Source organism: Notothenia coriiceps, unplaced genomic scaffold (genome assembly GCF_000735185.1).
Source record: "Notothenia coriiceps isolate Sejong01 unplaced genomic scaffold, NC01 NC01_scaffold00012620, whole genome shotgun sequence".
Classification (NCBI taxonomy): Eukaryota; Metazoa; Chordata; class Actinopteri; order Perciformes; family Nototheniidae; genus Notothenia; species Notothenia coriiceps.
The window spans coordinates 125,929-153,875 of record NW_011345321.1 but is presented as its reverse complement, the minus strand read 5'-3'; the positions used below and the strand labels follow the sequence as shown (position 1 = coordinate 153,875).

The following is a 27,947-nucleotide window of genomic DNA, read 5'->3' as shown; positions in this document are numbered from 1 at the left end:
TCAGTGCCTCACACTAAATTGCCTTCAGAAATAACCAATTCCTCCTAGGGTAAAACATTTTAACCGGATGTGGCAAGTGCCCAGTGTGTTAAGCATTAGAAAATCATTCAAATGTGTTATCTATTTTCAACTGTGGACAAGCACTGTGTTTAGCATATTTAGATTACAGGTCTTAACACACATGCAGAAATCTATTTTTAACGCTCTAAAATACCCTGTCTTGTTTTCTTCTAATACTTCCCTCAGAATGTAATTGAAGCAGAGTATTGACCAAATAAATCACAAGCAATGATTACCTCCCACATTAATCCGCAGAAACCCATGGTTCCAGTGAGACAGCAATCTCACAAGCATCCCTGCACACATACTGCTAATTATATTCACTCTCAAACTCTACACTGCATAGTAGAGTGATTCTTGGAAAGTGTTTCAGCTGATCAAGATCATTGCTTATAATTCATATGAACTACATTCAACGAAATCAGAAATCCATTAATTGTCCCACGAGTCCACGACTTTTTAACGTTCTATTAAAAGTATAAAAGCAAGTATCTAAAACCAAACACAACACTATTTTGGGAGGTTTTCTAAAAGCTCACAAAAATGCCCTGTGTGAGTCAAACATTTATTCTGACATCCTTCATGGTGAGTGGATGTAAAATCTCAAGGCTGAACTTATGCCACTGAGAAATGACACAACGGGAAGTCTGATGGGAATCTGCTAGTCTTACTCCAAACCTCGCCATCACCAAATAAGTGGATCAAACGCAAAGCCGCCCTCTTATCACCACTTCCCCTGTCTGTTTGGTAGACTCTGGTATCTGATGATTCCTTATCGTGGCCATACAGTGCTGGTTCACATGTCATGTTATCACACAGGTCCCTTCCCCAGGGCTCCCACAGGAAGGGTATGTTCCCAAGGCACTACATGCCAAGGATCTCAACCGCCTACGGTGAGGAAAAAATGCAGTGTGGTCAAAAGAGACAGTGAGTTTAGGCAAGGTCTGTTAAAAGTGTCTGTCATGAAGGTCTCATAAGATTCAACAAAAGGGAGCCAATGGTTTTAGTTGAAGTTGCCATTTCTGCTTTAAAAAAGTGTTACAATTAGTTTAAACTACACCGACCCGGTTACCTTCAAACTGGTAATGTCATTCAGAGTATAACAAGATGCAACATTACAGAGATGCTATTGAGAGAATATGCCTCTTTGTTCCAATATAAGCTCTTACGTTAAATGTTTAAAGGTTGCTCACTAACAATCACTGTGATATAGTATACATTATGGTAAATATGGTAAATAATCTCATTTTCAGATCAATAATTGTAGTTTGCAATGTATTGTTTGAAAGGGTTATTGATTTTTACACTGGCTGGATTTCAAGAATCACATACAAGAGCTTGAATATGTATTGAATATGTATTTTTTTTTTATGGTGGGTCATTTGCATTTGTTTTGAAAACTTGATTACCTTATATATACACTGACATGTGTGATGTATATTTCTAATTGAACAGCTGGTCTTGCTTAAATAGACACACCCACGCACAAATAACGGAATGTTGATATACGGTCTCTGTTGTATGCTTCACTGTTTTTGTGGATGTTTGGGGAAATTAACTTTCAATTAATGTTTATTACAAACCAGGAGTAGGAAGAATAGGAAGCTCTGAGTCAGAGTGCGTGGGAGGTGTAGGGGGGAGAGGGGGAGGTGGGCGAGCAGGGACTCCAGGCGCGCGGATTTCATAATTCAGCATGGTGACGCGCTGGGGACCTGCCGCAGCTGACAGAAGGTGCTGCTCCTGCGATCACTTTGGACTTGTAGCAGATGTACAATTATCTTCTTTAATCACAAACCGAGAAGCTTAAGGAGCAATGTCCGCCCAAGGATTGTTAAGCAGTGTTTTCTCATGCTCGCTAAGCCCCAAAACTATTTCGAAGCGGAGACTGAGGCAGACCAGGAGCTTGGACCCGGCATTGATGAGACATTATGGGACCGAAGCTGAGGAGACATCGCCTAAGGTCAGTGACCGGAGAGGACTGTTGTTGATCACCGTAAATGTCAGGCACCATCCAGAAAGCCAGTGTTTCCAAAAAAAGTTATACTCTTGTTTATGCTCGGGTCGCAGGCAGGGATGATAGACTTTATTTGTGTTGAAATATCGTGACGATGCTTATGGCTGTAATGAATGCAATACAGTTTTAAATATGCATATAGTAGAGAAAGAATCTCTGAACTTTGCTCAAATTCGATGTAGATTTGTCCCCACTTTTGAACTTATTTTCATATTGTATTCGTTACATTGTAGAGCAGTTCCTTGAGCTTTGTAGAAATGCTGTATCCAGATTCCGGAAGTGGCTAGAATTCTCTAAAGGATGATGTAGCCAAGCAGGATTGTCTGCGCTTCCATTTAATCTTAAATACATTTTCAAACATTTTGACAGTTCATTTTTTTCATGCAATTATTATTATTTTATGAAAATAAATGAAAAGCTTCATTGTGGGTAATTTCCTTCCCACAATTGCAACATAACCAGGTCCATGACTAGTTCATGACAAACAAATAAACGTCATACGTGACCAGTGTACCATGGCTTTGTAGCTGCATCACTGAACAACAAAAGTGACTCAACTCATTTCTTTCAAATGTCAGCAGAAGCCTTTGCTTGTGCCAACTTGTTAATGTTACAAGAGGTGCTTTTGGAAAAGTCTGTCACAGTTGGCAAGCGGCCAGTTAGGCCTAACTCAAATTTGAACTTCTTAGAGTATTGGGAAAAAAAGTGTGTAAGAAGCTGTGGGAATTTATTTTGTCCTGTGCAATACAGCTTCTGGTTGGACAAAAGAACAAACGTGGCAAACAGCAATATGATACAATTATGCACAATTAGGCTATTTTTTACTTGCTTTTTTGGTTATCACATATAAAAAGAAAAGCAAAAGCTTTCTAGATTTATTCATGTATTTATTTATTTGTAGCCTCAGAGATGAATGTATGATATCCACAAAGCAGAGTCAATGTGGTGTACACAGTTTTTGGTATAGCAGCCTTTCTATATTATCAAAGTAAACAAATGACCTGTTGCTGCATATAAGGGCTTGGACACATAAAAGAATAGTAATGTCCATAGTGCAGTATTCAATCTCATTGAAGACGGAAAATGCATTAACATATATTTTAAATATATTACCATAGCATTTGTGTCACTTATTTTGTTAATAAAGATACACATTTTTTACAAGTATGGTACTTGCAGTGTCACATGTTCATAATGTAAGACAGCTGTGCTAGTTGGTCCTCATGGTAACACTGTTTGTTTAGTATAATGGGAATGTATTCAACTTGACATTATAATAGGCTTGTAATGAATACCAGGTATCTGGTCTGTCTTACAGTCATCAACAAGACACCCAGATCCTACAGCCAGAGCCCTTAAAAATGTAATCACAGTAAATCTGAAAGAAGCTGATTAATATTGTAGACAGCTCATTGTCACAGAGAACATTTAATATGATTTATTACTTTGGGGAGTGCTTGTTTGCTACCTACACTTTATGCCGAGAGAGCTACACTACAGCCAAGTTTTTGCCAAGCGTTAAAATGGAAAATGTTAACTCTAATGCGGATAAAAACCTCAGAAACATTGACAAAGGCACAAATAACTTGAGGGGGTATTTGTAGATAGTACATCTCTATACAATATTTCTAAAGCACCAACATGCCATTGAGAACAACTCTAGCCAGTTGAGCTAAGGTCTGGGGTGTGAGGTCTTTCCTTAAATATCACATGACCACGCTGTCGGCTTAAACTGACGGAAAGAGAGACTTTCTGTCGTGAAACTCCAAGTCTGTAATGAAAGTCACATTTTCTGGGTGTGCAAACATCTAGCCAGCAGTTCATTGAGGGACAATAGTATCCAAGTTACCGTGCAACAACATTAGTGAAGTCAGTCTGACAATTATTCCCCCTTTGCAGAAAACACTGCTGCACCTCCGCCCCATAACAGCCCCATGTCTGCAAGACTCTCCTTTTATGAGATACAGTCTACTAGATGTCTTGTAAATCAGGTTGTCCATGCCTCTTGTAAAAGAACAAGTTACTGTAGTTAGTTTCTTGAATGCCATCCAGAGTACAGTATGGTATATTTATTGTGCTTAGCAAAGAGTATATCACAAAGGCAACTTCAGCTTATTTAGAAGACATAACTGGTGCCAGGGCGTTCTAAAGACGAGTGCACAACGAATCAACTGTTCCAATGTGTTTGGTCATAGTATAATAAATATTTGTTTTCTAGCCTAGGAAATGTTCTGTTATAAGACTGTATTTAATTGAAATGATCACCAACCCATTACTTATTATGGCAGGATCCTGGCATTAAATATGCCCCTTGTTTAGAAAGGAGTGTCAGAGTGGTATTTTTGATCTATGTTAAAAGTGCCTTTGTATTTTCCATAGGTTTGTATCACTGTGTGCTCTAATAGAGGCGTACTCACCCGGGGTCTCAGTAGTCTGAGCTGAGATTGAAAGCAGAGACATCTGGTTTACGTGAAGAAGGCCTCAACCATTATTTCTCACAGTAGAGCAGCATGACCTGATCCTTGGCTACGGTCCCTCAGGCACATATTTCTTCCAACAGGAGACTGTCCGTTTGCATGGCATGGAACTAAACCGGATGGCTTTAGACTGCAGTGCCATAGCATCCAGGGTCTGATGAGAGGGCAAAAAAACTGTAGGTTAGATGTAGGAATAGGTGGTGGTTTCATAGCAATTTAATCAAAGAGCTTCTTGTAAGTCAAAGGGTAATAAGCGCCTCAATAGCTGGCACTGAAAAATCCACTCAGTTTACATGATAATCTGTGGAGTATAGGCGCTTTGTTCATGTTTAATAGGGGGACCCGGTTCATTTCCTTCACCAGTTGCTAGTGTATGGATCATATAAACAGATTATGGTATGAACAGTCTTGGGAATATTTTTAATTGGGCAACATGTTTGTCTTTACCCTTTGTTTCCTGTTCCGTCACACACAATAATGCAATTGGTAATTCAATAAGAAACATGTGTTCACCAGAGAACATTGTTTTGGGCAATTCAACAGGCTGCATTTTGGGAGAGAAAATACTGTAAAGTAGATCACCACACAGTTTTAGGAGAGCAGATCATACTTTTTTTTTGGTTTGAAGAAAATAATTGAAACAGACAAACAACCTTTATACTGTATTTAAGGTTAATGTAGGCCTTTTCCAGGCCAAAAGCAACATTATCTGTTATCCAATGATCTGTAGTGATCTTCTGTTTACATCTACCTGCCCATAAGAGAGTCATTAACTGTTTAATATGACTGGTGGATCATTTCTCTGATCCACATAAGTGCCCTGCATCGGTTACAGTCACATGTGGCTTTATTTGTGCTGATGTTTTTTTCATTTTGGGCTCTTATTAGACAAGCTGGTTATAAAGAGCTTTTGGAAAATATTGCATTTTTGTTATCTCCCTCACTCAAGAAGACCTAGCATTCTAACAGTGTTTCAATCTCGTTTTATTTTACATTGTGTTTGTTGGGTGTGTGATTGTATTGTGTAATTTGATAAAATGCACAACTCTTTAGAAAATGTTTTATTGAAGCTTAACAGCCTTAACAGCCAGATCAAATATGCAAATAAATATATCTCAACTTGCTCAGGTTTCTCTTGGGGACCCAGTTAATTGCAGCAACGTCTAAAGCCTTTAGAGGGAGCCATTCATACTGTTGCAGTAATGAGACCAAATGAGGACACTAATCACTGGGACAAAGATTAAGGCTTAACAGATAGCACCCAAGAACATTTTGTATTAAACTCAATTCTTACTATAGCAATTGTGAGTATTATAAAATGTACAATACTATTCTGTCCCATAAGCTTTAGTTTTAACATTGAATATAGTATATCACTTCAACATTTTGTGTGTTTAACATTTAATTTCACAGTTTTTAACTGCGCTTTACTATACTGGGGTTTGTTTATTCTGAACGGCTATACCATAACATTGATGATCAATGCAGCTTTACATTAACATTTTGAATGCTATTAAACTTGTATTTTGAAATGTCTATAGGCATTTTAGCTTTATTATATTACACATTTGAAAAAACACATGGATATGTCCCATGGCTCCTTGAAATGATTTGATGATGCAGAGAAAGAAAAGTTTGAGAGTAAACTGCTGTTGGAGTGTTTAGAAGGAATGTCATCTGCATTCCCCAGCGCATGCAGGAGAGATGGCCTGCAGGAGAATGTGCTTAATGGACACTCTACAAAGCCACTTAAATCTCACCAAAAAAACATATTAACTGGGTTAAATGATAAAGGAAAGATACATTTAAATCCGGCATATTTTCCAAAAATGTCAGATTTGGAGACTCAGACACAGTAATAGTAAGTATCAATAGTAAGTTTAAAAAACGTAGACACTGACTCAAAGTGTATGTATTTTGTCTTTCAGTGTGCTCTCTAACATTTTTAAACAAAACCTATGCCAATGCAACTAGGGATATATTTCAAAGGACTAAGTGATTTTCCAAAAACATTGGACATGTAGAATTTGATTGCCGTTTTGACTACTTCTTGGGAATGAATCTAATTGTAGTCAACGTGATGGAAATGTAATCCTTTCCACAGGTTGATGCAGCTGCTGGTCTGCTTGCAATATATGTTATGATGTGTGATAATATGATATTAAGAGTCCCAGCTGCACCTGTCCCAGCTGCTGTGCAAAGTGTTCTCATGTGCAACTGATATTGATTTAAACTAATGGTATTATAATTATATTAATAACATTTTGATGTATTTGTCTTTTTTAATTGACCTTGTGTTAAGACCATGAGAACTGATGTGCTCTCATCTGTGTTCAAATCTCTAACATTTATACTTATGTTAGGGTATAAATTATCTTACCATTAGAGACTTCATTATGGAGCTTTGCTGTTTTCATATTAGCAAACACACCGTTAACTCTGAAGGCATTGACTATTTCTATTCCTATCATCCCTTTTTAAATAGTTTGTTTTTGTTGTACATACTTCTTCCTGTTTATCATCACCCTGCATTGCATTAACAACCTCATTCCAGGAAGCATACACCACTTAAAGCTAATCCAGAGTAGAAAAGAACAGAAATGTCCAAACAAAGTTGTAAAATTGTCTTTAGTCTTACCTCACACATAATTAAAAACAATTCTAAAGAAATGTCATCTGATATTGTTCAAGTACAGGTGTTTTAAAACATCAGAGAGAGGTAATTGAACGTCATTGTTGGGGGATGACTGCCAGTATGGCTTCCCTGTGTTACAAACAGTTAAAATATTCAACATTTTAATGTGTTCAATATTTGTTTTCTTTGTCTCTTGTAAATATCTTACATAACTATGTTGCAAATTGCAATACAGTAGGCCTATAGCAACTTTAGGTAAAGTCACTTAAATGTAATTTGCGCATAAATGTGGCTTGTTCCCCAGGGCAACAGTGGCTGAGACTCATGGGTATCGTAGTTTTTATAATAAAACCGGGAGAATTAGTTTCCATTCAACTTTTGTTGAGTGAACGTGTAAACTGCCAGACGCTATAATGTTGCTACCAAAATCACCACCATGTGCTACTTCCTTTCGATACAGTACATTAGTTGTGGAATTACTGAGCCCTAGGTAAACGGGATGTCTTGCCTACCCAAGCTACAGGTTCAAAATATCCTCTGCAGTTAACGTCCTCAGACGGGCTTTTTTGTTATCTTTCGACCTGATTAAGAGTAGGCTACTGACCCGTCCCGTTGAGCCAATCCATCAATCAGCGGTAATGTTATTCATTTCGGACTGCGTCTGTCACAGTGAAGTAAGTCAGTGGCTGAACTCATTACTCTTTTAACTACACGCTTTCTGAGCTCCAGGCTATGAGTGCTGATGTGGCGTCTGGTTTTAGTGGTGGTCTGCAAGTCTAGGGATGACTTATCCTCCGTGGCGACCTGAGTCTCTGTAATGGAGAATCCCATTCTCCAGCGAAGCAACACCAAACTTGTGAGTAGTTGCTGTTTTCGGGGTGTTTCAGTAACTTGGCAGTTTTTAAGATGTATCATTTGGTGTCTCTAATAGGTTTCCGGGTATCACAAATAGTTTACAAAAGTGGAGCAAATAGTTACGGGTAGACGTAAACATAATGGCTTGTCAACATAGTGTTTGGAAAGAGGTGTGGACATGAATTAATATCTTTCTAATCCGTCTATTTCTCTTTAAACTCCCTCCTAGTCAGCTCATGAATATTCTGTGTTTCTGCAGAGTACTCACCCCTCTCCACTCACTTTACCCACTCCTCCGCATGTAGTCTATGTGCCATCCTTAATAAGTCTACTTTGGTAGTTGTTGTTATTAGTCCAGTCCTACAAAAACATTTTATACTATGACCCTGATAGCAAAGAAAATATAGTAGACATTTGTATACAGTCTTGATTGTACATTAGATCACAATTGCAGTATTTATTTAGGATTAGAGTTGGAGTTTGGAGTTTTGGTGTTTAATTCGTCATTACAAGCTTTCACCCTAATGTTATATGGTTTTGCCAACATTGTAAAGGCACGACTATTAAAATGTCTGCAATCGAAAGCATATTAAACATTTCCAAACTTTGAATTCATAGCTTACTGTTGTGTAGGGGCTTTTGTGGAAATCTTCTCCAACTATGTCTCCCTTGAACGGCTTTTCTGAGCACTGAGGAATATTGTCACATCACTGGATTTAGTTCAAGTGTGGTTGATTAGTGTAATCTGATTTGTCAATCCCGCTTTATTGTATGAACTACTTTGCACATTTCCTCTCATTGTATTCCAGGGAGCTCTAACAAAAGAGTTGGGTTTCAACATTCCTTACATTAAAATTAGGGGAGGCCAAGGATAAACATCCACAAAACATTTCAGTAGGTATGGTTACTTCATTGCTGGATTTTTGTAAAAGTATGGAAATCATGAATACAACGAGCAAAGGAACATTAGGAATTCAGAAACAGGCAATTTTAAGATTATTTCTGTTCAGATGGCATGCTATGTTGTAGAAAGGCAGCTGGGACAAATCTGATATTTTCTTTTAGGTTTCAAAAAGTACTTGCTTCATCAATAGTAATCAAGATCTCAGTGCAAAAATAAATTGAAACTTCTAGCATTTGACTGCTCTTGTACCAACTGATATCAGCTGTTTTTAGTGTGTCTTTTTACCACTGTGACAAGTATAAATAACTTATTGAAAGTAAAGCATATAAGGATATAGCTGTGTTGATTTGTTGAGCCATTTTCTTGACAGTTGACACTTGTGCCAAAGTCATTGTGCACTAAACATCATGTCTTGACATGACACATTCTCAAAACTGTGATTATGAAATAGCTAAAGGGTTGTTGCATTAATATGATGTCCACAATAGTTGGCAATACTTAAAAGACGTAGTTACATTTGAAATGACTTCACTGTCAGAGAGAAACTGTGGTAACACGGCTCACCCATCATCAGATAAGGACATTTCCACTCCCATATAGTCACACTAGAGGAATGTCTGAAAAATATGTGTAACCATGACTGTATTTTACAATTGCACTTGTTCCGGAATTTCATAGAATTGCAAGACAAATGGGGACAAAGCGTAAACACAGTTACTGTTGCGTAATCATATTAATGTCTGCAGATAATGCTTACTTTTGCTTTTTTGTGACCACTGACTTTGTATAGTAAACGAATGGCCAAAGAAAATTGTCATTTCAAATTCTTTTGCTCACTTATACTGCACTTTGTCAAACTGTGTGTGTAATAGCATGCTACTTTAGCACAGTCCTTTATTCTGATTTAATAAGAGTTAGCCACTTTAGTGTAAGCCTTATCCTGATAATGACTTACTACGCCTCTTTGGAGCATGGCTCATATGATTGGCTTGACCGTCCTTGATCAAAGCTCTCTAATCTCCAGCATGGAGATGCTCGAAGGTGGAGGATTTCAGACCAGAGTATTTGCCCTTTCATTACCACAGAAATACATCTTCAGAATGGCTGTAGCAATGTTTACCAACGAAGTTTGTTTTATATAATGTTTTTTATCTAGATTGATGATAAATTATTCAGAAATCAGTGGAGTGTGCTCCCTGATTATATTCATGCCATGCACTTTATTGAGTCGAGCAGGGGCAGAATTAAGATGAGGTAATTGTACATTGAAGAGTAAAGTGTGTTTGCATTATTTATAAGCATATCTTTCCGACTTGTAAAATAGGATAATCTACATAATCAGTTTTCCTGCTGCTTTCTCTAGACAACCTGCCCAATTGGTGCTAACATAAATCCTGCTGGATAGTGTTACTACTGTTAAAAAGTCAAAGTGAAATAGCACAAATACTATGTGCTAATCGAGAAAGTTGTACGATCTAGTCCTATGTGAAAACAAACAGTTATTACATTGTCACTTTCTCATATGAAACAAAAGATGATTTACGATGTCATGGCTTTCAGCTGGCAAGTGAAGCCGAGGTGTCGGTTCATACAAACAGAGAGGGTGTGATTGCTTGTGCACTTAAAAAGGTGACAGCATTGATAAATGTACTGTATCTGATGATGTGCTGTGTGTGCATGTGTGTGTGTCCTCAGGGTGACTTCACCTGGAACAGGGTGTCAGGGTGTAGTGTTGGCCTGAAGCCAGTCCCTCTGCAAAGCCTCTCAGAGTTGGAGAGGGTTCGCCTAAAGGACGTGGCGTTCAGGCGACTGCTTCGGGATCGCGACCTTGGCTGCCACATCACTATCCCTAAATGTAATCAAACATACACACACACTTAAGCATTCTCGTAATCACCGTACTGCTGTTCTATCAGCAGTGTGTTACTGCTTACTTTTCGAACAATATGGCATTGTTAAAGGCAAGACATGTTTCAAAAATATGTTGTACACCTGTGTTAGGGTTTAACATTCAAACACCATGTTTTTGTCTGGACAATTATTTAGCAGTCAGTTTGCATTCAGCTCTTTTGTGCTGAGTAATCATCTGGTTTACTTTATTTACCTGTGAAACCTCTCCCTCTCTTCAGATGGCCACAAGCACAAGAGGTCACTAAGGCTGAAGTTGGATGCACTATCTAAGGAAAAGAGCAGAGACAAAGGTAATGTGGGATGGACTGAGCAAACTCCTTAATGTAGGGAGAGTTGTAGTGCTCTCCTTTGCAAAGTATCTTTAGATGAGTTTCGAACAAACTCAGTTGTATTTTTTTTTTAGACTTTCCAAACCAGCACAGATAAACAATTCTTTTTTTTAGCTCCGTGTGAGAGCCAGTGAGTCCTTTCAGTTTATTCTCCTCTAGTTTCTAATCTAGTCAGCCTCTGACACTTGAAAGACACTCTTTGATCCGATTGGCTGAAGCTGTAAGGACCCGCTGAAGCAGACATGTTCAGCTGTTTATACCCGTGAAGCACTGACTGATTAGAATCTACAGTACGGTAGAAAAAAGTCTCAGAGGGAACTGTGATCTTCCACCACCGCACTGCCTCGCCCGCTGCAACAATCTGGCAGCAAACTGATGTTCTGTGTCAGCCAGGCAGTCCAGGGAAATAACAAAAACAATCTTAAGTGGTGGCTCATTCATTACAGCCCATCCTCCAGCAGGGCCAGCCCCCTCTTTCCTCTTCTCCCCTTTTGTTTACAAAGGCCCTTCAGAAAGTATGTACTCTCTCACTCTGAATATTGACTGTGTGTTCAGTACAGAATACTGCAGGCATTTCAGTTGTCCTATTGGTTTTAAACAACATTTAGCAAAGATCAATGTTGAATATAAAGAATACGCGAACACGAGGTGCTTAGTACAGAAAGTATAAGCTTCAAGGTTTAACATAGTATTGTCCCTGACCCTGACACAGCATGATTTAATTCAACACCCCCCAGTTGACTTGGAGCTAACAAGACAAACTTTAAAGTCTAACTGTCTTACCCTTCCCCCTCACACAGAGAATTCGCCCCAGGCGTTGGGCATACCGTTGTCTCAGGTCATATCCAACGACCGATCACACAAGCGACGGCACGATGCCCCGCGGGAGGAGCACAGTGACCCTTCTGAATTGATGCTATCTTTCCTCCACCTTAACTCCAGCCTAAAAAGGGGAAACAGGGATATCTCCAGCAGCAATTCGTCCCTCAGCTCTACTTCTGAGACCCCTATTGAATCACCTCTGCTCAGCACGCCAGACGCAGCCCCCCGGACACGCAGGAGGGTAGGTCGATAAACCCAACACGCTTCAGGAAGTCTGTCTGATTACACTTGCACAGTTCTCTGGGAATATGTGACCTTTTTGGATATTCACTCAATGGTTATCTTTTGACTGACAATTTATCATAACTGTCACTGTATGATAGTTTCCCATCTGCTTGACAGGGCGGAGTATCTGTGGATTGCATCACTGATCTAGATGATAACCAGTCTCGGCTCTTGGAGGCCCTTCAGCTCTCTCTGCCAGCGGAGCAAGGCGGCAACAGTAAAAAGCACCACGACAAGAAGCTCAGCCTCAACCCTATCTACAGACAGGTGCCCAGGGTGGTGGATCTCTGCTGCCAGCATCTGGAGAAATACGGTACACATTTTCAAGTTGAAAAGACAAATTCTTTAAAGAATGATGCAAATAGTGTGTCATATACAGTATGCTTTTGAAATGTCACGCTGTCCCTGTTGAAACTTATGAGTCAGTAACTCATGTGTTCATTACTTTGTGAATCATAGCATTTGAATGCAGAATATTAACCACATAATTGGCAGTGTAAAAGCATCCTTCTCTTTTCTTACAGGCCTACAGACGGTGGGAATTTTCCGCGTCGGGAGTTCAAAGAAGAGAGTACGACAGGTACAATGTCAGCTGGTTAGCTTCAGCACATCTGCACTTAAATACATTGATCTGACTATGAGCTAAATTCTTTGTTGTAATAATTGTCACGATATTTAATGCAGCTTCGCAAGGAGTTTGACCAGGGTTGGGAGGTACGGTTGGACGAGGAGCACAGTGTCCATGTTGTAGCTGCGTTGCTGAAAGAGTTCCTCAGAGACATGCCTGACCCACTGCTAACACGGGAACTTTACACAGCATTCATCAACACAATGTGTAAGTAGCACATATGCTCAAGCAAAAAATAACAACTAGTCACCATACTTGGTTAGAATGGTTGGTCAAATATTATTTAAAAAATTGACTATTCATGACAATGATGTGGCCTTTTTTTTCTACTGCAGTGCTGGATTGTTCAGACCAAGAGAGTGCCATCCAGCTGCTGATTTTTCTGCTGCCTCCCTGTAACAGCGACACGCTGCAGCGCCTCCTCTGCTTGTTGTCTACTGTGGCTGCACATGCTGAACACCGCCGTGAGAATGACGGACAGGAGGTAAAGAAACTGTTCACGCCCTAGTTTAAGGCAGCATGAAAACAAGTGCACACACCAGATTATTTCGGGCCTAACAAGATGAGATTTGCATGCAGGCAAGTGAGAACAAGACAAGGTGTCGATATGTTGCCATTGTATTGAGATGAACATCTTGGAGCAGCTCTACTGGCAGTATTTCACATATGTTAACTGTTTTTATTTCACACCAGCATGTAAAAAAAACTCTTATGAGAAAATGAGCAGCTATCACTGAAAACATAAATAAACGGTTTACAAGTTTAATGTTATTGTGATGAATCCCAGCAGCCATCTGAAGGCAGTAAGGCAGATGCTTGTTACACCTGCAGCCTCTAATTTGAATCAAGCGATGTGCCAAAGTGCAGCGCATTATGCATGATGATCCATTGTGGGTATCAGGATTAAATGATGTACAACCAACATTAACCACGCTTCGCTAACACAGTGTTTCTACATACATCATACTGTTCACTCGTAATTTATTCCCCCGGTTTATGATTTGCAAACAACAACAAGTGTAAGGAAAGCATAACATATTGGGAAACAGTTATTTCAGCATAAATATTTACAACTACAGAACAGAACAGTATTTTTTCCTACTCGATGCAGACATTCTGGACCTTTTCTTTCTTGTAATGATCATCTTTCCATATTATTCTTGCTTTTCTAATGGTCACAATGGAGATTAATTGTTTCCCAGGGATATACAGCAGCTTGTTCTTGGCCTCGGTCCTAGAGCATCCATACTGTAACAGTGAAGCAGAGGTCTGCTGGTTTATTTGAACAAAAGAAGGCCAGCCTTATTGATGGTGGCAGGGCTGTGTTCGGGGCACATTCCCAACATGTGCAGGGTGCCAAGGAGAGTTTGCCTATTTACAAAAAAGACTCTTAAAATGCCATAATTACTCGTGCGAGAGTTTTCATTACTGTGCTTGATCCACATGGGTCGATTAAAAGAACATTTAAGGTAATTAAGCACCATTTATTACTTTTATATTAATACTTAGAGTTTAGAAAACATGTATTGAAACTGCAGGGGTCAAATATAGTTAAATGCAGATAATACCTCTGTTGGGACTTTGTTTACTAACAAATCTGCTGTAAAAGACTTCAATTGATATGGTATAATTAACATACTTAAATTATACCATGTGGCAAAGGCACTGGAATTCTTCCATTATTGTGGCTGTAGTCGTGTCATCCACTAAATGAAAACATAAAGTCATAATGTCCCAACAAATAAAATCTGTCCTTTCTTTAGATCACTGGAAACAAGATGACATCACTCAATTTAGCAACCATCTTCGGACCCAATCTCCTCCACAAGCAAAAAAACTCAGACAAAGAGTTTGCTGTCCAGAGTTTTGCCCGCGCAGAAGAGAGCACATCCATCATCGGTGTGGTCCAAAAGATGATCAATACATATGAGACACTGTTTATGGTAAGTTATCCTTACTTTCATTTCAATTGTTGAATACAGAACAGGGCTTAATCACACCATAATCTTAGGTCTCCTCGTAGGGGTGATTGTTAGGTTTAATAGAGTGTACTAACATAATGAAATGTAAACATTAACTCTATAGGTTGTGAAGGACCTATTAAACCAAGCGGTGTCACAGCAATACAGAATATAATGCAATTAGTTGTTCTCCCTTGAGCTGTGTGAAATGTAAGATCAATGAATACTATTTTGTGTTCATGTCAAAAAAAAGGAAAGCCTCACTGTCACTTCAGCCTCTGTTTTGTTTGAAGAGGGGCAAGATCTTCCTCTGCATAATGTTTTCGACTTTTTATGCAGATGCATGAATTCAAGTAAAATGATCTGTTAAGGAAGCCAGGGGGCAAAACAAAGCTCATCCGACATTAGCTCTGTGTCATTAGTTCTGCTTTTTCTAAACTGCTGTTAATTACGTGTAGCCTATTGCACCATGGAAAGTATGCAAATATAGGCATCATAACATTGTTGGTGTAATGCTGTTATTTGTTCAGTGTATACAGCGCCTCTGGAGAAGTTTAAACTACGTCGTTGTTGGATTTACTTGAAGTGTGAATAATTATTAAGGCACAGTGGAATTAATGTATAATAGAAGGCACTTTGTTGCTGAATCTCTTTGTGTGGAGCTTCAGTGTAACTGGGTTTTAATTCTCCCAGGTTCCTGCTGACCTGCAGAACGAGGTGCTGATAAGTGTGCAAGAAACGGATCCTGATGTAGTGGATTACTTACTGCGGAGGAAGGCCTCTCAGTACTCGTGAGTTTCCACCTAATTGTGTGTGTGCCGTCCAAATGATTAAAATGAGTATGCTCCCTTTAGTTGCATGCATTGTACTTATACCCTTCATTTTGTTCTTTGTTTCAGCGAGCCAGGTCTTCTTAGAGAGTCTTTCTCTCTGACTGACAGGTGCTTATCCATTGACTCCATCAAAGCGTCGAGTGGAGAGGTGTCTCCCTATGACAACAACTCCCCTGTCCTGTCAGACCGACTGCTGTGTAAATACCCAGAAGGCAGCAGTCCACCCACAGAGAGGATCCCCAGACTCTCTGGGCAGTGCAAACGCTTCAGCTGTTCTAAAGAGGGATCCGGCACCACTTCTCCTACGCTTTCTACTGATAAAGGTGACTACTTCAGTATTATCAAAAGGAATACTTTTGACATATTTTGCTGAGATTGAGATTCATGTCAAGAACCATATCCATCTCAATAATAAATAAATAATGGTTTTAAAGATAACAATACTTTTTAAAAGTTCAATACCTCTTGTGTGTGGAATGATGTAAGACCTTTTATGAAGCCTTCTGAAACATTTAGTTCCCATAATGCTTTTACCTTGCCTTTGTGAGAGATAGATGAGATATGTAGTTGATGAATGCTTCTAATAATATGTTATCTACTTCCTTTTATAAATTGTACCTTATCTTTTATTAAGGTGGCAATATTCTTAAATTGCACTTTTACTGGAGTAGTAGATAATCATTTATATTTGTAATATGGTGAGGAAAAACCTTAGTATCATGTTTAGGCTATTTCAAACAGATAATCAGACCTGGTTACATTGTCTAGGGAAGGGGAACAGAAGCTTGTCTTTAAAAATGGAGTATCATTTATTATTTATTTTTGTTCTATTTAAACAAAAGTAAATAATCCTCTTGACACTTTTGTCCCTGTTAGAGGCCTCATCTGATAATTTCTGGGACACCTGGCATGAACTGTTCAGCAAGAAGTTTACTGGCCATCAAACCACTGGTAATGAAGTCCTGCTTACATGCTGCAGATGGTCTTCAGATATGTAATGAATGCTGGATGTTAATGAAGGCTTTCTCACAGGCTCCCTCGGAGACGCTTCGGATAGCGAGTCGTATGGATCTTCAGAGGGGCTGAGCAGTCACCAAGGTAACAACAAGCTGCCTGTCAGACCAGCACAAACCTCATTGGGCGTGCTGGAAATCAGGCCACACCTCCCGGTGACTCGCAGCAGCAGCAGCGGTCCTCATGACCAGAGAGGACACAGACAACCTCAATCACCATTACATCAGGGACTGAGCAGCCAATCAGGAGCCCTCAGCTCAGACAACTTAGCAGAAAGGACAGGACGCCCTGCATGTTCATTTTTAAAGGTCAGGACGGATGGTTTGTCTCCGCCTCACTACTCTGGAAAGCTGAGGGAGACGCATATTTCTTACTCCACACCCTCCCTCTTCACATATAAGCCTGACCCCCAGACCCCTCTGCTGCAGAGCCCTGCCCCCCAGACTGTAGACACTGCAGCTGCCTCTGGGCCTGGACTAGAAAATGGCCCTGGCACACCAAACTGGCAGACGGAGAGGTGGCATATATGGCATATTCTGTCAAAAGAAAATGAAGATGCACTGCCTGAAACCTTGGTGTAACGCCCCCCTTGACTATGTTGAATTATAGTGAATAACACTTGACATTAAAGGGGTCATTCTCCTGTCGCTGAAAGACTACTCTCTGCCTGTATAAGCAGTATTAGGTATTATGTTTTTGATCACAAATACAGTGATGGAATTTTACACCAAACACTCTCTTAGATGTGATGTCTTTCTGCAGGAGTGTTTAGCTGTATACATATTCATTTTAATGTGTATTTATGATATAAATGGTCCTTTCTGTACATATATTTGTTTGCAGTTTATGTGCTGTAGTCATTAACACAGATAATTTGCAACATAACCATCAAAAGCTTTTATTTAGACTTGAATGTCATCATTAGACTTGAATTATATTGTTGCTAAGGTCATGAATGTTTTTAAAGTGGAATGTAAAAATGGAGATGTTGTTATAATGCTTTACATTTGTAGTACTTTGATATGTACTGAAGCCACTGCTTGAACAGTTTTGTTACAGGCTCCAAATATAATCTACTGACATGTTGAAATGCTGCAGGCTGCGTCCATATTACCTCCTATGTATGTATGTATCTAATCTCACCCTCTGTATACATATTTATCCTTGCACCTTTAGGGGGGCCATTGTGTAAATAACAGTACATAGATTTAATTCTAAAGGATTAGTTTGTGCCATTACTTATAACTTTAGCCAATTTTATGCATGTTGTTGTCTATTGTTTGGATTTGTATTAATACTCTATTTTTAAAATGGCCACAGTTTACACAGGAAGATAATTGCAAGCAAAGTGGAAAATGAATGTAAAACTCAACAGGGTTCATGATGGGCTCTTATTAGGGGCCATGCTTTCTGGTGCTATGTAAGAATATAATTTGTTCCTTTCCCCTTCAAATTCATTTAGGAATTAGCATGAAGTTAAAATTAAATGGCAACCAAATGATGTCTAAACTCCAATTTAATTATCTCTAAACTCCAGAAACCTTAACAGGCCACAGGGGGGCAGTAGAAGACCAGGAGATGGCTTTCTGTTTCCTTCATTACACATTGAACCATTATTAGTTTAGTAAGACACCTTTACAGACCATTATAGGGATGGTGGAGATGTATTGCCACCATTGAAGGGAACATATTATTTTAACAACAGTATTTTGTCTTTTGGTGAATAACTGATCTTAGCTGAGAAGAAAACAGTAACATTTACAACTAAATACACTTTAAAGTACTTACATTGCTATAAGTAACCACAATAAGTGTACAATTATGTTGGAAACCGCCACCCTGGTCTTGTAAAGAATCCAGATAGTATTTAAAGTTGAACCATCCTTTAGTTGCCTTAAAGTAATGGAAATGAGGTTACTGAAGTTATGTAATTTAATAGATTGCCTTGTGCATTTGTGATACTGTTATGTTTGGACAATAAACATCATCGCACTGATAATAAACTCTTCCCTTCTTAAGTGAAGCCTGGGGGTTTCCTCAACACTAAGATGTGGTTAAACTTTCTCTGCCATATCTGTCTCTGCAGCTGTGATCCAAGCTGCATTTGGCCTCCACACAATCCCATTCAGACCAAAGAAACAGAACAGGATGTCTGGATGTGTTTTACACAGCATTGTCTACACTTCTTGCATCTGCACCGCAAATGTCTTAACCATCAGGCCAAGCATTAGAGGGAAAAGAAAACCGCCCGGAGATGCTTTTGTTTAAATGTATTTGTGACTGTCCTCCCCAAAGCTAACAATCAAGATGAAGTCTTTAATTTCACATCTTATCTTTGCAGCACTGATGGATGTAAGTTGATCCTTTGGCAGAGAGCTGCAGCTGTTTCCCGGCAGGGGGTCCTTCCTGTCTGAGTCTGCTCACTGGCATCAGGAGCAGCTGCAGGGAGGACGGAGGAAGGTCACAACCAAAATGAGGCTGAAGGTCCAGAAACAAGAGAGCCCTGCCCATGGTGATCAAGGTCGGCTGATACACACAGCTCTACAAAGGAAAAATAGAGCTCAGTGGGGCTCATTAACCCTCATCACTCCAGCATATCTATGATACAAGGACAGAAAAATCGCTTCAAGAAATAACCATCACATTAAAACATTATAAGTTATATAATTAATATATCAAAAATAGCTTTATTATTTTAGGTGGGCTATAGTTCATTTGCATATTGTGTAGAGAGAGCAAACAGGGAAATTATCTGCTGCATCTTTTCTGTGTCCTCCTAAATGATTTGCACAACCTCTGATAGTGTGTGATACTGTATATGTAATTAGGACCCATGGCATCATTAACTTGATCAATATTTTCTTATATTAAAAACTGCACCGGTGAATTAGGTGCTTTTGACTGGGGTCCCCAAGCAGCCCAATTCTTTGGCATACTTTTCTGGGAATTAAAAAAAACACCAAGTACAGAAAACAAAAACAGGGATATAAAGTAATCAGAAATGGATTGAGTGCCAAATTAATGAAAACATGTAATAATAGAGAGGAGCTTGTGTACAATATGTACAGTTGTATTCAGGGTGTTCTGGCACAAAACAGTGTCAACTGAAAGAAAATCCTATAAAGCCAGTTATTTTAGATCTCAAATACGTATGTGCTGCTCTATACTGACTGTTTTCAATAGCTTGCCTATCGTGTACCTTTGAATCAAATACAATTATTGCTATCAATTACCGTTGCATAAGAGTTATGTCTGTGTGCTGTATTTACTATTTTCTGCCGATTTTTTAATTTCTGAGTCCACCACTGTACCTGGAAAGGCAATTCCAAAGCCTATAATGAGGAACAGCACAAGACAATTATATGTCAATAATTGGTGAACACAATGCGAACATCACTATAATGGAAAAATATGCAATACAATAGACAGCAGACCGTTCATGAATGCAAGAGTGACACACAACCCAAATGTCAATAACCGTGGCTTATAGGCGTCATGGTCATCATGAAGAATAAGAAATGTTCACGGTTAAAGGATTAGCAGTGATTGCATTAAGACTCTCCGCTTAGTCCAAACACTTCATAAACACAATGCGAACTTTTAGATGCCAAGCGTTGCACTGATAAGACAAGTTTAAGCAAGTTTGTGCAATTTTTGACTGGATTTGGATTCTGAGCAACACTTCACTCTCTTTTTTAAATGGGGTGTTTGAAGAGGTTCTTTTTTAGTTTTGGATTTGTTCATTTAAATGTAATTCCAATCTTTCCCAATTTCTTTTTAATTATGTATTCATCTGTTTAGGCCTGTGTACTGAGAAATGTTTGCTTCTCTTGCTCTCTTGTTTTCCATCTCACTGAAGCAACCCAAGAGCTGTCTATAATATGCAGCAACATCTCATTTTATTCACCCCATCTGCTCTGCCTCATGCTCCAACTGGGATGCATTTGATAAATGTTTCCTATTTTGAAACAAAGCTCTCATTGTACCTAAAAAAAGGCTACAAGACATGTTGGAGTTTGTTCAAATGATCAGTATCATCATGGACATAAGCTATAAATCACAGTATGGTTGAGCTGTCTGTATCACCAGCTTTTAGAGAGCATGTGTTTTCCCCTTCTCTCTTTGAGTCCACATGATACATTACAGTAACTCAGTTGGGGTGGAGGCTGTGTATCTGGGGGGGACAGGGGATCAAGTTGGATCAACTTCAATATGTCAGTGTTTTGGCAGGCAGGGCAGTGAATAATACACTGTTCAAATTTTGTTGGCCGAAAAGCCACCAAAAGGCAGTTTTCTGCAGGATTCAAACTTTTGCAACAAACTGAGAATGATGTGTCTGAAACCACTCCCATGCAACATCAGGAATTACAGGATCCAGATGTTTTCTTCCAACTCTGGTTGTTAGCCAGCTTGTTTTATGGGGCGGATATGAACACATACCGATTCTATCTGGTAATAGTATTTGTGTTGTTTTTGTCACCTGGCAAACATTTTGAGATATCGGTGAAATATGTGTGAGAAAATGTGAGGGCTAATAATGCAAATATAAATTCCTGTGCAACTCTCTGTTGTGTTAATATCTTTAAGAAAATATGCAAAAATAAACACCTGAACTTGCATAATATAAGCTAACATTGAGAGAAAATATTCAAGTTGTTCAGTTCTTTGAGAGAAACTCAGCAGGCTGCTTTTGTTCAAATTCCATGTAATTCCCCTATGTATGCTGATAGCAATAGAAGCTGCAGCTTAGACACTGTAGAAGACACCTACAGTATAGCATTAAATCAAGCTTCAAACATGTAATCATGTTTTCTGTGCTTCAAAGAAATTGCCAGTAGTTAATAATTAAGTAGAGGCTCGACCTAGGTAATTATCAAAGAGTGACTTCAAAAATGAAACACTTCTAAGCCTTAAAATGCAAACACGTAAATACTTTGGCAATATGGTTGTGTTCCCGTGAGAGAAGAAAAGCTTTAATCAGTACCTGTACCATTTCACACTGTTGTCCCGAGCAGCAGTTCTCTTTGAACCTTTTCCCCACTGTATCCCCAGTTTCCTGCGGGCAGCGTTTTCCTTCTAGCTATCTCGGTGTTGCCTTTATTCCCTTTGGGTTTATATTCAGATATGCTTTCAGAAACAGGCTGATTCCCATAACGTGCTTTCTCTTTTTTCTCCTACTGTAGTTTTGTTGTCCTACCCCACTGTCCACACAACAAACACAAATGCTGCTGAAATCCTTTAATTGAAGCCATCCTTTTCTTTAGAAGTTCATTGAAAGGTTATAGGAGCACATGATTTAAAGGCTGTCTTTCCTTTATCAAGTATGAGCTGTTATTGAGTGGCTGTTAAAGAAGACTGACTTTTCAGTGTTACGGAGAGTTCAAGTATGAAGGCAACTTGTTAATATCGCTCTATTCACAGAGAAGGTCAAACCTGAGAGCAGAATGGTGAATAATATGAGTGCACACAGCTTTGAGGGATTAACACAAGAATCAGAAAGTGTTTTGGTTTATTGATTTCATCATTATTTGAAATTGAAAGGATTTCTGGCACAAAAAAGCATGAAATTAGTTGTAACATAATTGACTATGGTCTTCTGGATCTTTTTGAAGCTTTGTTTTTGTCTCAGTTTGTTCCCAGAAGGCCACACTGCTGACAGTATTCAGTCTCTGTAGCCGCAGCGGCACATTCGTTGTGATCTTGAAAACAAATGATAAGAAAATGTTCCATTATTTCATCAATCTCAGAGCGACAACCTCAATTCTATATACCGTCATGTGGAAACCTTGTCTGGAGGAGCCCTTAATCATTTCCTCCTAAACTTTTCAGTCATCTGACTAATGATCAGACGTCTGCTTAGGTTGATGTTTGGAGTAAGCTTTGCTGGAAATGTGCTGATGTCATCAAACTCCATATGAATCACACTGCAAAGGTGTAATCATCCAACCATAACAGGTGTGTAAAAAGTCCCTCTAACCCCCCCACTTGTTTTTCCTTCGCGGTAGGCAGAGCCAGGCAGGCATATTGAAAGCTGTTGCAAAGTCCAACAACACAACAGGCAGACTGCCTTTCGATGCTATTTTCCCTAGAATAATTTAATCTGTATGAAAGTTCAAGATATAATTCAAACTCCTCCTTAATTAGTTCAATGAAACAATGGGAGAAAGAGGGAACATTGGAGGTTTGTGTTATATACACAAGGCAAGTTTATTTATATAGCACCTTTCAACACAAGGCATTTCAAAGTGCTTTACAAAAAAAAAAGACATTAAGAAACACATTATAAAATGACATTTAAAAACACTCATTTAAAAGCAAAGCATGAATAACAAAAGGTACATGAATTAAAGTTACAGTGCAGTGTGCGATACACACATCTGAAATGTTTAGGTCTGCATTGCTAACTTTTTTGCAGATATAGTTTTCTATGACCTCGCTTTTTTTCTACTTTATTTTTTAACTTATCCTTTAGTTATTTCAAGTGTTTCATGCTAAAAGAACCCCCCTTTGGAAAATTATAATCTGACCCCATGGTACCTTTTAGTTTTTGCCGAAACTATTCCTCTTTTTTAACCATTCAGCTCACAGGATGCCCCCAACGCTGGGTTAATGTTGAACCAAACTGTTGCCCGATTCAGTGTTTTGGTTTGTCTTGGGGCAGGATTCAGCTGCCCAGTGTGGGGACATGGGCCATAATTGCTACCAGAATAGTTCACTCCACTTTCTGTCATCCGGTTGATGTTTCAAGCCTTCAGCCACAGCAGAAACACAACAAAACATCGGCCACATTAAGAAGGATTCCTGTTCTGCGACTGGGGCAAAAAAGGTGATCGGTGCCAGAACCTGTCAGTGATTTTTATTTCATGAACAACCCACCAAGAAGTACCTTTGTGTTTGGGAGAAAAGGTTACTTTACCTCACAATGCTGGACTATAGACTTACCTCCACACATTCAGCAGCATTTCTCACTCAAGTGATGGTCAGGGACATCACACAATAAACATATGAGACCACATTGTGTGGGAGTTCAGTAGTTTATCTTTGGTCTTTCCTCGCCTGCTTTCATGTAACAAAATCAATAGAGAATGTCTAGCGGTTTTGTTTTTGTTTTCTGGTGAATCATCCTTTCAAAGGAGTTCTCACAAATCGTTCGCCCAAATTCATTGTTTATCTCCTTCACTATTCTCTCTTTTCTTTTTAATAAAGTCGCTTTGTTTATTTCATAACCTTTTCTAATCCATTTTTCAGTGAGTGTGTCCTGACTATTGCCTGACCTCATAAGCTTTCTGCCCCCGTAAACACATCAATTTGAAGCGGTTAACTGTTAGATAACATCTTTTTTGCAAGATGTGATCATATAGTCGGCAAATTGTATTTTATTAGGAGTTTTAAAAAGAGAATTCCTCCCTGTAAGAGAAATGCTTGGTAACCTTGACTTTGTTTGTTTTTTCACTTGAGGGATGTACACCTGTTCCCCAAATTTGATCTCATTATTGCAAGTGTGGAATTGTTTTCCCTCCGTCTCATCCATCTCACAGGATGAATTCTCATTAGAGTGGAGAAAACCAATTCTCTTTTGCGATATTTTTTTTCATTGCTGCTCTCTGCCTGCTGGCTGCTGGGGATCCTTGAGTTTGATCCTTATTTCTCAACACCTGGAAACTCAATGGAGCCGCCTGTGGTGACAAAGAAAAAAGCCTTTTATCCTTATTATCTGCCGGTGACTTACATTGTATCAGTACCAGGTCCAGACACTAATTTTCACCCATTGTATTCTCCTCTCCTACAAGAACCACTTATTATCACCACCATTGCCAGTTCTACTGATTCAAAAAGAAATGCAACTTTTTGGAGTATTTTAATGGTAACGCACGGAGATAATGAATGTCTTCCTTAGTTTATTATTCCACTCAATGCCAGCCTGTTCATGGGTTAAGTAATCTCTGGAGCTTGCTTTGCTCCTGTGTGAACCTGTAGAGCAGATGAGAAGCAGAGTGTATGTCAGTGAGGTATGTGTGTCTACACACCCTGATGAAGGGGAGTGTACGTGCAGACAGAAAACCTACAACCTCCTGTCTCCTCTCTGTTTCACCTCAGGGAAAGTACAAGCTGCCTAAAAGTCATACTCTGTAGCAGACCAGTATTTATTCACCAGGGAGAGACACATACCACCGCAGCCATGGGGAAGCAGGTAAGATCTGATAAAGCACTTAGTGGTATCGGGTTAAGTAAGTACATTTTGTTTCAATTGCTTAGCATTGCTAATCGCCTCGGACTGAGCAGTGGGACACTTGGATAGCAGTCATATAAAGGTGACGCTGAAGGCCTGAATACTTACACGTTAAGTTTTCTGTAAGAGTTGACATAGTTTTAACTTATTTTATAGAAATACTCTCTAGTGACTGCACGTTATCTATAATACTTTAATATTGATTTCTCGTACATGTGAATCAGCATACTGCAGTCTGCACAGTCAGGAATACATCAGAGACTCACAAGCATAGGAGTTACAGCAATTACCATATTTGTTTTTATGAGAAGCACCCCACTTTATGTGTCTCTTTGTGATATTTAATTTAGAGGTGAGCCGGAAATGTTGTCTTAACAACAAGTTCAATCTTGTTTGCTCATGAATCAAATCTGCTGACTCAAATCAGCTTCCTCATTAAACAACTGAAGATGATTAAACTAGCAAATATATTCAACATTTCCTATGCACAGGGAATCATTTATTTGCATGACTTTGCTGCCCAAGCTTTCCACGGGCAAGCTCATGATTTTCAATGAGATTCTCATTATTCCTCTCCCGCTTTGTTTTGGTGAGAGCTAAGGCGATACCATGTTGTTTAAGAGAGAACCGAAATTGAAATTTTGCCAAATAACTGTGGATAGGGAACTCTGGTGAATTAATTTCAGTACTTTCCCTCTGGTTCTGCTATTGCTCGGAAGCATCAACGTCCCTCCGTTTTATAAGTAAAGCATTCTTTCTTGGTATCAATCCTCTTTGTCTTTGGTATTGAATTATTATCGTTTAATTTTTTTTTTTCATATCATAAACTGAACAGGGAATTTTTAACGTTTTATTATAGTATTTTTCCAATAGTACTCTTCCTCTCATTACAAATCTCAGTTTCTCCAAATCCTCATGTGAAATGACAAAAGAAACAGTTTCTATCAGGTCTGAAGTGCCAGCTCCACCAGCAGCTGTGAGTTCTCTGAGCCCGCTTGTTGTGACAGGGAGAGAGCCAGAGCTGGTTCAGTCTCATTGTCAGAGCCAATGAGTGTGGATGGAAATGGGGTACTTGTGTATGAATGTGTGTGTATGGACTCACTACACTGTGCAGTTGAGGAATATTCTTTTATCAGCAATACCTCTGCGGGAAAAGTAAATGTTTAATCCATTTCAAACTCCAGAGAATGTGCGTCATAGGCCAAGGTTGAGGAATGTGTCCTAGACTGTCTCGAAGGAATGCTTTGTTGACAAGTAGATGGAGTGAGCATACTTAGTAAGGCCACACTGAGCCAAGGCTCGCAGCAATTAGAAAACTGATCAGTTTGCCTGCCTCTTGACCTACACTGAGTATGTATCTCCTACTTGGAGATATGTGCTTTAAACACTGACCGATATCAGTGTGACTGCAACAGTGACCACATATTCAAAAGTGTCTTATTCCATCCCGATGCAACTAACCCAGATCAACAGCTGGGCTTCTGCCTTTGGCTCCAACTGTCTCCTTGGACACATGAACACATCTCCCCACAGCAGATGTGCAGACCTCCTCCAGCAGTTCTTGTTGTAGGAGTGCAGTGACTCTCTGACTACAGGATGGAGAAACAGCACAGGTGTTAATGTAAAGCTTTATACGTCCCACACATAAGATTAGTTGCTCATTTAATTGCTAGTGCTACTCGTAAAAACAGACTTTATTTGGGAGTTGGGGGTATAAGGCGGAGTTACTGTAGCAGATGTGAGAGTGATTGAATGCTTCACTTGCACCGTCTTTGATAAGATAAGTCGAGTGCTGTAGATGGGAGATTCTTGATAAAGACGTGACACTACTTTTCTTCAGTAGATCCCTCAGAAGCTGGAAGCAATTACAGACTCCTTCGAGCAGCAAAGAATGTAGCAGGCGTTCACCGCACCCTTTCACAAGGATTCATTTTTTTCAGGATAAAATAAAAGCCAAGACTTTCAGGCAATGGGGATGTGGTGTGGACTAAACACAACATATGACCTTACTTTCCCAAAAAACTCCTTCAGTGTTTTATTTCAATGAGTAATGCCAGACAGAGCAGTATTTTATTGTGTTGCTGTTAGCCACAAAGTACAACTGGTTTTCCAGGGGAATGATGTTAACCTTGGCCTTCCCTTTTTTCATATTATTTTCAAAATCTTTATATTGCGGCTTATTTTAATCATTCCATGAAAACAGATAATGAATAATAATACATATCAGCTGTACGGTATCATGGTACATACATGTAATTGTTAACCAAGTCTACCTGTTAGGCCCCAAGCCTGTTTTTCAGGTTTCAGGCTCGAAAATGACATTCAGAACAAATGACCATATCTTCCCTTCTAAAAGGGTTAAATTAATAATCTTTTTTTCTCAAAGTAATGATAAACCTGTGAGTTGGATGTAGAAAAGTCAGAATCAATATAGATGTTTTTTATTTCAAAAAAAAATATTCTGATTGAACATGGTAAAAAACTGTAAATTATAGTGTGGATTATTTGGGGTGGATTTTCCATATCTCTGGCCCCCCTTCTTCGATTTTGACATATGACATCTCTTCCTGACCGTTACGGCCCGTCCACACACAGATATGAAAAAAATCTTGAAAAATCTTGATGCTGGGCGTGTCTGAAGCTTGGCGATTTCACGCGCCCAAGGCGACCAACAACCAATCAGGAATCTCCCAGGAATCTCCCGCCCGCCCCCGGCATACAAAGCCTGTCCATTCAATGTTAAAACTAAGTAAACTGGATATAAACTCCCCAAACAGGTGAAAACCTACCAGTTTCACCAACTGTCTCTGCCACCTCCCTCCATGCCTGGTTCCTCCGGTTTAGGTCCCGGTAGGTGAACAGAGAGCAATCGTAAAGGACCGGGACATTTACTNGTTTGTCTGATACCGTTATACTATGGATGCATATTGATTTATTTAAACAAAGTATGAGGACCTGCAGGTAGACTATATGTGTATCTGCTATACTT

At 39.2% G+C, this 27,947-nt stretch overlaps 2 protein-coding genes across 4 annotated transcripts in view; one reads left to right on the top strand and one right to left on the bottom strand.

Annotated features, from left to right (window-relative positions):
• frmpd4 (FERM and PDZ domain containing 4) overlaps nt 1-4,538 on the bottom strand; it is a 39,891-nt gene extending 35,353 nt beyond the window's left edge. The window contains exon 1 of the mRNA XM_010773516.1: nt 4,492-4,538. The gene's annotated coding sequence lies outside the window, so the exon portion shown is untranslated. The remainder of the gene's footprint in view (nt 1-4,491) is intronic.
• LOC104947492 (rho GTPase-activating protein 6-like) lies at nt 1,773-18,540 on the top strand. 3 transcript variants are annotated; one of them, XM_010773519.1, is made up of 13 exons: nt 1,773-2,020; nt 10,641-10,800; nt 11,075-11,146; nt 11,986-12,248; nt 12,410-12,605; nt 12,817-12,872; nt 12,977-13,127; nt 13,256-13,404; nt 14,684-14,863; nt 15,575-15,672; nt 15,781-16,037; nt 16,591-16,665; nt 16,747-18,540. In XM_010773519.1, the coding sequence occupies exons 1-13, from the start codon at nt 1,874-1,876 to the stop codon at nt 17,307-17,309; spliced, it is 2,367 nt and encodes a 788-aa protein (XP_010771821.1). In that variant the 5' UTR covers nt 1,773-1,873; the 3' UTR covers nt 17,310-18,540. The 3 variants fall into 3 exon arrangements, with proteins under 3 accessions (XP_010771821.1, XP_010771822.1, XP_010771823.1); XM_010773521.1 differs by lacking the exon at nt 1,773-2,020 and adding an exon at nt 7,595-8,042; XM_010773520.1 differs by lacking the exon at nt 16,591-16,665.
• The last annotated feature ends 9,407 nt before the right edge of the window (nt 18,541-27,947 follow it).

Bases quoted from the DNA above. Each gene is read 5' to 3' on its own strand.
- LOC104947492 (XM_010773519.1), top strand. From the start codon at position 1,874: ATGTCCGCCCAAGGATTGTTAAGCAGTGTTTTCTCATGCTCGCTAAGC. The intron at 13,128-13,255 runs GTAAGTAGCACA...TTTCTACTGCAG, and splicing joins AGCATTCATCAACACAATGT to TGCTGGATTGTTCAGACCAA. The intron at 16,038-16,590 runs GTGACTACTTCA...TGTCCCTGTTAG, and splicing joins TACGCTTTCTACTGATAAAG to AGGCCTCATCTGATAATTTC.